The sequence below is a fragment of the Chenopodium quinoa genome, unplaced genomic scaffold, assembly GCF_001683475.1.
Source record: "Chenopodium quinoa cultivar QQ74 unplaced genomic scaffold, ASM168347v1, whole genome shotgun sequence".
NCBI lineage: Eukaryota > Viridiplantae > Streptophyta > Magnoliopsida > Caryophyllales > Amaranthaceae > Chenopodium > Chenopodium quinoa.
This window is the reverse complement of record NW_018743066.1, coordinates 2,094,643-2,104,602: the sequence shown is the minus strand read 5'-3', so window position 1 is coordinate 2,104,602 and position 9,960 is coordinate 2,094,643. Positions and strand designations below refer to the sequence as shown.

The following is a 9,960-nucleotide window of genomic DNA, read 5'->3' as shown; positions in this document are numbered from 1 at the left end:
TAAATGCCTAACCAAGTACTCGAGTCTAAACTCTAAAGCATCACCAACCCAACTCCACCAATGCCAATCCTTTTCACCCCAAGGAACTAACCAAGGGTCAAGAATGCCCAAAAATCCAAGATGAACTTAAATTCTTGAAACCGCCATATGATCCAAGGTGGTTCGTGTCATCCACGAGTCTCCCAAATTTCACAACCACAAAAAATCAAAGCATAACTACAAATTTAGAATTTCCTCCTAAATTTACTTCCACTCAAAAACATCATCTTCATCTTCTTCTTCCATAATTATTCATTCTACAGAAAAAAAATTCAATCATGGCATCTCTACTAGCAAACACCATCTCTCGATTCTCTCTTCAACCCTCTTGCGACCCACCATCATCCACCTTAATTCATCAAAATCCCAATACCCTAAAACCCAGATTCCCAAATCTCTCAAAAATCAGAGCTGAAGTTGGGTACGATTCAAGCGCAACAATTACTTCTGACCCAGGTAATAAATCTATTTCTCCTGCTTTAATTCCTAAAAATGAAGATGACCCACTTCAGAGATTCCTTAAAAGGGAGTATAAATGGGGTTTTAGTGAAAAAATTGATTCTTTTACAATCCCAAAAGGGTTATCTGAAGAAACAGTTAAGTTAATTTCTGCCCTAAAAGAAGAACCTGATTGGATGCTTGAGTTTCGATTGAGTTCATATCGTAAATTTTTGAAGATGGTTGAACCAAAATGGTCAGATAATCGATACCCACCAATTAATTTTCAGGATTTATGTTATTATTCTGCTCCTAAGAAAAAGCCCACTTTGAATAGCTTAGATGAAGCTGATCCTGAGCTTCTTAAGTATTTTGATAAATTGGGTGTGCCTTTGAATGAAAGGAATCGTTTAGCTAATGTTAGTGGTAGAAATGTGGCTGTTGATGCTGTTCTTGATAGTGTTTCGATTGCGACTACACATAGGAAGACATTGGAGAAATCAGGGGTAATCTTTTGCTCGATTTCGGAGGCGATAAGGGAGTATCCTGATTTAGTTAAGAAGTATTTGGGGAGGGTTGTGCCTTGTGATGATAATTATTATGCTGCTTTGAACTCAGCTGTGTTTAGTGATGGGTCATTTGTTTATATACCTAAGGGTACTAAGTGCCCTATGCAAATTTCGACTTATTTTAGGATCAATGCCTTTGAAACCGGGCAATTTGAGAGGACTTTGATTGTTGCTGATGAGGGTAGTTTTGTTGAGTACTTGGAAGGGTGTACAGCCCCTTCATATGACACGAATCAGTTGCACGCGGCTGTGGTTGAGTTGTATGCTGATGATGATGCGGAGATTAAGTACTCTACGGTACAGAATTGGTATGCTGGTGATGAAGAAGGGAAAGGGGGGATTTACAATTTTGTTACTAAGAGAGGATTATGTTCAGGGGAAAGATCAAAGATATCATGGACACAGGTGGAGACAGGGTCAGCTATTACTTGGAAGTACCCTAGTGTTGTTTTGGAGGGAGATGACTCGGTGGGTGAGTTTTATTCTGTGGCTTTGACTAATAATTACCAACAGGCTGATACTGGGACAAAGATGATACATAAGGGCAAAAATACCAAAAGTAGAATTATATCCAAGGGTATCTCAGCTGGGAACTCAAGAAATGTGTATAGAGGTTTAGTTCAAGTCCAGTCGAAGGCAGAAAATGCTCGGAATTCCTCACAATGTGATTCTATGCTTATTGGGGATAAAGCTGCTGCAAACACTTATCCGTATATTCAGGTATTTCCTTGAAGATGTCCATGTTTTCTTATACTTTTCATTTTACATGTTGCATTTGTACTGTCTGTGTGTTTTCTTATGCTGGTATTGTTGAATGTTGAGGACTTGAATTAAAATTGTCTGAACTTTGTTTTTGGTTTAAGGTTACTTTGGATTGCCTTTAAGATGTATTATATTTGAAAGGCCACTAAATATTGCTGATGTTCTTAGCAGTAAAGCTCCATTAACCCTACCCCCTCACCCCTTCTCTCTCTCTCCCTCCCCCATATGGTTAGTTTTGAAGAAAACAAGAGGTTACATGTTTACAAAGATAATATTGAAGTTTGTTAATGATAATATATGAAAATTGTTATGCTATATTAGACTAATAGGGACACCTTCAAATAGATGCACCTTTTTTTATACTTTATTATTTCAACAAAGTTCACCTTATCTAAACTTTTAATTATAATGTAGTTGAACTTATTTATAGTTGTAAAGTGAATTTGGTAGCCCTTATCAGAACTTATTGGTCCTCACCAGAAATTATCCTAAAAGAGGCCTAATAATTAACTACCAACAAAGAATAGGACTTGGTGTGAGTTATTTTAATTCTATACCTATTTCATACTTTTAGTATATGTACAATGATGCAAGGTTTAGAAAGAAATATGTTAGAGGATTCACAATTACTGATTCCAAGAGAGTGAAATGTTGTGGGGGTACAGTGGAACATATAATGAATAAATGTTGAGAACAAAGGACTAATGGAGTTGTTTCATTAGAGTTAATATAGTATATCATAAACATGTAAACAATTTGTAGAATTATGTAAATAATTTTCTCTTTTGCTTGCTCGTTTATGTTGGTATTCTTTGCAGAGCTACATAGTATTATTAAGTAATCAATCCGATTCTCTAAACAATCATTATAAACTTTCACTTTTATTTCCTACGTGCCTATCCATTGCCTGTAACTTAGTTTTCATATCTTGGTAATCTTAGAGTTTTGACTCTCGTTCACTTCATATTTTCATTGACACTTTTTGTGCAAATAAGTTTTGTATCATCTTGTGCTGTATAACCTGGCCCTAAACACTGTTAGAAGAACTACACTTTTTCTGAAAAGCAATAGGCAATAGCCTGCACTTGAGTTCTATGCTTGGCACACTAATTTCCATCCCCTAATTTTAATTGCACACTAGTGAAAATTCTGAGGTAGAATTAGATTATGACACTGTACAAAGTTGTGGTGATTATTTTTTCTTTAAAATATCTTGTATTAGGTTATATGTAAGACTAATCAGAAACTTGGGAATGGTTAAATGGTCTTCGAAGTATCTGCATGATAATGCACAAACAAAGAGGCAAAGAGGCTTTGTCGTGACACTTAGCCTAGGAAAGTTTCCCCTCAAGTATAAATTACTTGTGGTAGGTTGTGACGAATCTTGAATTTTAATAATCCACCGTCAATGATTTCTCCTGTTATTCAATTACTGTTGATTAGCAGAACTACACTACCAGTATCTTTATGAAATCAATTTTAAAAGTTCAGGAGATTCTGGAGATCAATCCATACATATAGGCAACAAATGAGACAATTTTTAGGCTCACATAACAAAATTCTTACTGGCTATACTCATTTGATCGTACCTGGACTTATAATTGGTTGCTTGCTTGTGCTTTATCCTTTGTCTTATTAACTTTAATTTGTGTATAACTGATTCCTTTACATTGGAACAATGGAGTAATAATCTGATCTCTCTTTTTTACACTCTATTTTAACCCCCCTTCCCCCCCCCCTCTCTTCTCTAGCTGGAAAAGGCAACTTTTTACTACCACTGTTGGCCTTGGGTCTTGGGTAGTGCCAACTTCACCTTTTTGTTGCTGAACTGAAATTGTTAGCTTCCTAGTATTACAAATTCTAGTATGGAAGGAGATTAGGAGACTGTTAAAAAATTTAAAAATCAGTGTAATAGAGATACATATGTTGAGATGGATGTGTGATAACACCTAGGGAGATAAAATTAAGATGTAGATTTTGAAGGAAAGATGGAGTTACGGGTATTAAGGATAAGATAAAGGAGAATGGCATGTGAGATGTCTACCAGAGGATGAACCAGTAAGCAAGGATAATGGAGGTTTCAAACGGATTTGAGGGAGGCCAAAGCTAACTTTGATAGGGGGAGTTTAGAATGACATGAAGAAAGGGGTTTGCAAGAGTATGTAGCACTAGATAGAAATAGATTAAGAAAGGGAATCGTTGTGGATGACCAGGGTGATAATGTCTTGGTTCATGCAGCCGATCTCATCCTTTTGGAGATAAATCTATGATTTTTTATTTTCTCAACTGGGATTATGAACATTTTATCTGACTCACTTCTAAATTTTCTGTCCTTTCCTCTCATAGTTTCTTGCTTCCAATTTGAGGCTCTCTATCAATGCAATGTCTGTCGTAATTGGAATCGAAAATTTCTAGAACGTGTAATGTTAAAATCAAATGAAGGAGTTGATACAAAATCAGCAGAGCAGTACAGTCCAGCCAAAGCAACTTTGGGGGCTGGGTATGGGGAGTGGGAAAGGGAGTTTGGGGATGGGGAATGGAAATTTGGGGATGGGGATCGGAAATTGGTGTTGGGAATACATAAAAAAAAGTCTCATTTCCTTGTTTGGGTAGTCTTGAAGTCGTTTGGGATTAACTTACAAATTTACCAGTCTACCCTTATAGCTATTCTTCCCTCATTCCCTTTCAAAAGGGTTTTTGATCTATCTCTCAAAAGGTTTGGAATGGGCACCTCCAATTCCCGTTCGCTTTGATTATGACTCCCAGTCCCACCGTCAATTCTTTCCACATAAAGAACACCTCCAAAGTTGGATAGGGTGAAAAAAATTGTATCCTGTTTTTTAATAGCACACTATCTCTATTTTCTCTTGATACCCAGTAGTGACTGGTTGACTAAAGCACTAGTACCTTCTGGTCTGCCTTTTAGCTCTCTATCTCCATTTAACACAGTAGCTCAGGGTTTGTGATAACATGATAAGCTGTAAGATTCTCCCCCTTCCGTTGAGTAAGTACTTGAAACACGAGGTTTCTCCATTTGAGTTTTTACACCTTTTACACTTTGTTTCCAGAGTCCTCTGTTTTCTGCACAAATCTACGGGCACCTTAGATATGAATGATGACAATGAGTGACTGTGTTCTCCCAGAAGCCAGGGGATATTGGTTGGCAACTCATTTATTGGCATAGGCAGCAATAAAGTCTTTTTTTTTTTTTTTTTTTTTTTTTTTTTTTTTTTTTTTTTTTTTTTTGGCAGCTTGTTTCAGAATCACAATTTGCAATATCTTTGCTAATTTAAATTATTGTCAGCTTGCTTGTGGTATTCCTCCGTGTGTTCTACTTTCTATTGTGTATGCCTTATCCCTTAAGTTGAACCATGGAGTTTTATGATTTGTCCCCATACCAAATGCTCTGCTTTACTTCTCTTATCCTATCTTCTTCCTCTTTGTGGGGGACAAAGTTAAGGCTTTAAGGGGTGTCTATCTGTTGTCTCATTAAGACATGATTATTTTTAGATTGTTGCTTTGATGCTATGAATAGCTGCTTAATGCAACTTCTTTCCCAATTTCGAGTAGAAATTAGTGGTCTGATCCCCTTTTTAATTTTAGTTTTATCCCCTTCTCCTATTCTCCTAATTTGATTAGCTCTATCTACGGTTGTCACAGTTAGGGAGTGATGCAAGTGGCAAACTAATCAAGGCACAGCTTTAATGACGAAGCTGTATCCCCCTCTTACTAAAATGCTTCTGTTCCTTGCATATTCCAAACATTTAAATGTGCTGTGCTGAGTCTCTGAATGTCTGACATTCAATAACTTCTACGCTCATCATTTAACTTATTTTTTAGGGTTGCTAGTGCTTTGTCATGATTATCTAATGTTTATGAACAGGTAAAGAATCCTTCAGCACGGATCGAGCATGAAGCTAGCACATCCAAAATTGGAGAAGATCAACTTTTCTACTTCCAGCAAAGAGGAATCGACTATGAAAGGGCAATGGCTGCCATGATATCTGGGTTTTGCAAGGATGTCTTCAATGAGCTTCCAGACGAGTTTGGTGCTGAAGTGAACCAACTTATGAGCATCAAACTTGAAGGGTCAGTTGGTTAGATACCTTTTTTATTTAAATGTGTTATGTGTTCATGTGGTTGCGATGATGGACGACTCCACCTTTGTGAATAATCGAGTAACAAAACTGTGCTCCCATTTCCCTTTTGAGTCACACTTCAGAAAATTGTATGATGCTTAGTTCTTAGGTCGACAAAGTTCTGTATATATTGTGTTTCCAAAACATATGCTGTATGATTACCTCAACCTGCCAAAACATACTAGTGATAAGTGGTTCGTGTTTTTGTAATGCATATAAGCTTTTATTGTTCCCTCTAGTCTATTACATGTTTCTCGGTCATCTCAAGGTAGTATACCGCCTTCTTTCTTAATTGATGGTTACATGTGTTCTTAGTGAAAAATACTTCACAAATATTGTAAGTACTCCATATTTTGCATTATTTCATGTACTTAGCTATGAGATACAGCAGGGACTTGTGGGGGATTTATGAATTATGTTCAAGGTTAAAGTAGCTATGTTGGAAGTGGATGAAGTGGTAGAATAGTAATATCGCTCCCACTCCATATTGGTTAAATGTTGTCACGATATTTATTTGGAAAAAAAAAAACTTATCCCCTTTAGACGGTTGCATAATCTATGAGGTGAACATATATTCAATTACTATTCTAGATTTCTAGGCTTAGGAATTTTGTTTACAAATTAGGCTATTGATGTTGATCTTTCAAAAAAAAAAAAAAAAAAGGGGTATTGATGTTGAACAGTTAAAATAAACAAACTGTTTATTAGTTATTCATAATTATCACCTAATTTATTTTTAGGAATGAAGTCATTGATCTAGAATAAAAGTTTAAAATAAAGAATGAATCATACTAAAGATTTGTGAAAAATTGTCAATTTTCTCTAGATTTCTTAAATAGTTCTGCTTACATACATTGTCCATGCAATTGGTTTAGGCATGAAATATGCTGACAAGTACCTAACTCCCACCATGTAATTTACCTTATCTCAAAAAAAAAAAAAAAAAAAAAAAAAAAAAAAAAAAAAGATGGTTATAATAAGGCTACTAGAATACTACAGAACGAAGTAACCATGCAGTATATCTGTATATGTATACTACAGAACGAATATTAGAGTTGACAAATTGGCTAGCCATGCAGTATGATGGCATTCACTACTAAATCTTTTTTCATTTCCTCTCCATATTTTTTAGGTTGTATAAATGTGTAATATGTTTATGTCACTAATTTTAATTTGATTAAATTTTAAATGTGCGATAATATGTATATGTCACTAATTTTGATTAAATTATAAATGTGCAATAATATGTTTATGTCACTAATTTTGATTAAATTATTATATCGAACCTTGCCATCTACTTGTCTTTGGAGTGGATATTCCTTTTTTTATCAGGACATCATTCTTCTTATCCCAATACTTTTAGGTGTACACCTTTGTAGTTGGGTAGACAAATTTGTGAGATATGTCAATTTAGCAAGATTATTTTTCTTACTACATATTAAAGAAAAAGAATAAATCTGTATACTCCGCATTATTGTATAATTTTTTAATTACTTGTACATGTAGAAAATAAGTGAGCAAGCCAAATGATAATATGAATCAATAAAATTTATGATACATTTATATGATTGCATGATAAAATATACGAAGTATACACCAATTTGTAGCAGGATATTAAAGTTGAATTTGAGACAAAGTTCGCTTATATCTTCATTATTTATCTTCATCGAATCCTTTTACTTCATTCCTAGCCCATTGTTTACAATGTATATACAATTGTCTTAGAAAAAAAAAATCAATGTATGCAATTGAACATAAATATAATAAATGCGTATTATAAAAACTCCTCCTAGTTCAATCTAATGAGAGTCTTTGACATTTTTTTTTAAGCCATGCAATTTTTAATGATTCATCCTTTCTTTAATATTTTTCTCCTTTAGAAGCTTGCAATTGAAAAGGAAATATATTAACAGAATAACAGGTCAAGTTAGGTATTTATATAGCAAAAGGAAGTTAGTTTAATTTAATTTGTAGTACATAGGTCATCTTTTTGTTAATTATTAATTAAGTGTAAGTTCTTGTATGGTAGTCAAGATGACATATTAATTTAATGGTTTGGTGAAAACAAATTACAAAATATGTTGCCGCCAATCTTCAAGAAATTGACCGTTTGGTTAAGTTTATAAATTAATTCTTCCTAAAATATGTTTTTTGTTTTCATGTAATTCTTTTTTTAGCGCTTTTTTGGTCCGCGGGCACAATAAGGAGACACATCAAAACACTGATTGAGTAACCCTGATGAAATTCTTGACCGACTGAATAACCCCGACCTCAAAACCTCTGACCGACTGAGTAACTCCTAAAAGATTAATAACCTCGGTTATACCGTGTGACCAACCACATATGAAAAATTGTAAACATTTTTTTATGAAATGTAAAATAAAGTTTCCTAAAAAAAAGTAAAAATAAAATTAATTCTTTTTTGAAAGAAAAATTATACTACCCCGATCTTTTTTTAGTTGCAACTTTAGAATATTTTATATCTCTCAAAAAATACCCCAAAGTTGCAACTAAAAAAAAATCGGAGGTAGTATTATTAATGAAGTTGTTTTAATGATCAACTTTTAATTATTAGACAAATTATATTACTTTAGGTTAGTCAAAAAACAGTACTACAATTAGAAGTTTGCAATAATGCTTTAATATATGTGTTATTACAAAAGTATTAAACATTCTATTAATATATTTTTAATATAAATTGTTAAAAAATGTACCTATTATTTAATTTCTTTTATTATACTCCATATTTGATTTTAAAAATCAATTAACCAATAATACGTGGCATGTCATGATGATCATAGTTGTAGCTTGAGAGTGACAGCTTAACTTACCATCAAATTAAGACAATTAAATTACAATTATTTGTATTTATTTGCCGACCCAAATAAAAATTGTTGGTCTTTTCTTTTATATGAAGAGTTTATTTGGCAAAATTAGTGTCTTGCATAGTTTTGTTGGTCTATTTCGGATAATAATAATAATTCACTTAAATAACCTTGGCCTTTAAAATAAAAAGAAGATAATTTGAGGGCAAATGTACCAAAGAGAAACACAGACCATTGATAGTGTGCTAATTCAATGTCAACGCCAATTATAATTAACTCCAAAAAAATGTCAATAATTTTGGTTTATTGTGTAGTGAACAAAAAAGAGTACGTGTAATGTATGGTTGTCAAGTGGAGGGCACGGATGAGAGTCTCTTAGCTTGCCTCTTTTTAATTATTCTTTTGGTTGGTAATTTTGGGCCCAAAAGATGCTTCATTCTCTTTTGAAAGGAACAAATTCGATTTTCGATTAATCGTTTGATTGAATGTAAGAAGTTAGTATTCTTAATTATATAATCGAAATAATCGAATTATACCATGCATTATTGTTATGGAGTTTCACTTCCCACAAAGTGTAAAAGTTTTTTTGATTAGTTAACTTTGTATTAATTATAATAAATTGCAATTACGTATAATTTTTGGAAGAGATTTTCATTTATGTCTTTTTTTTTTTAAAAAAAGCTAATCTTTTTTTGTAGCAAGTTCTATCGTTGAATTCTAAGCTTTATTGATTGCATTTTTTTTTTTTAATTCGTATTATTTTGTCAACCAAATGATTTCACAGTCATCTACTCCTCTTATAATAATCATATTACAATGTCAATATATAAAATGATCATTACACTATCACTGTCCTCTTAGTAAGTGTCCATCTGTGATACTCTAGCTAGCTTAGCATGATGTTAAATAATAAATTGTATTTTTCATACATCTTTGAACTTGAAAAAATGATGTGAGGCATGTCATAGTTAGACTTAGGGCTTGTTTTCTTTAGCTTATTTTCAGTTCAGTTCATTTTTTAATTTTCTTCTCTCATAAGCAATTTATTTCACTTTAGTTCAGCTTCAATAAGTTCAGTAAATCAGAACAGGCCTTTAGACCTCTAATAACAAGTGATGAATTGAATATTAGACCAAAAAGTATGAGAGGTCAAAAAATTTTAAACTTAACCTCTACATATAAAACAAT

At 33.2% G+C, this 9,960-nt stretch overlaps 1 protein-coding gene across 1 annotated transcript; it reads left to right on the top strand.

The window, feature by feature from the left end:
* Positions 1–163: 163 nt before the first annotated feature.
* LOC110731349 (UPF0051 protein ABCI8, chloroplastic-like) lies at positions 164–6,308 on the top strand. The gene is made up of 2 exons (XM_021911200.1): positions 164–1,766; positions 5,692–6,308. The coding sequence occupies exons 1-2, from the start codon at positions 318–320 to the stop codon at positions 5,908–5,910; spliced, it is 1,668 nt and encodes a 555-aa protein (XP_021766892.1). The 5' UTR covers positions 164–317; the 3' UTR covers positions 5,911–6,308.
* Positions 6,309–9,960: the final 3,652 nt, after the last annotated feature.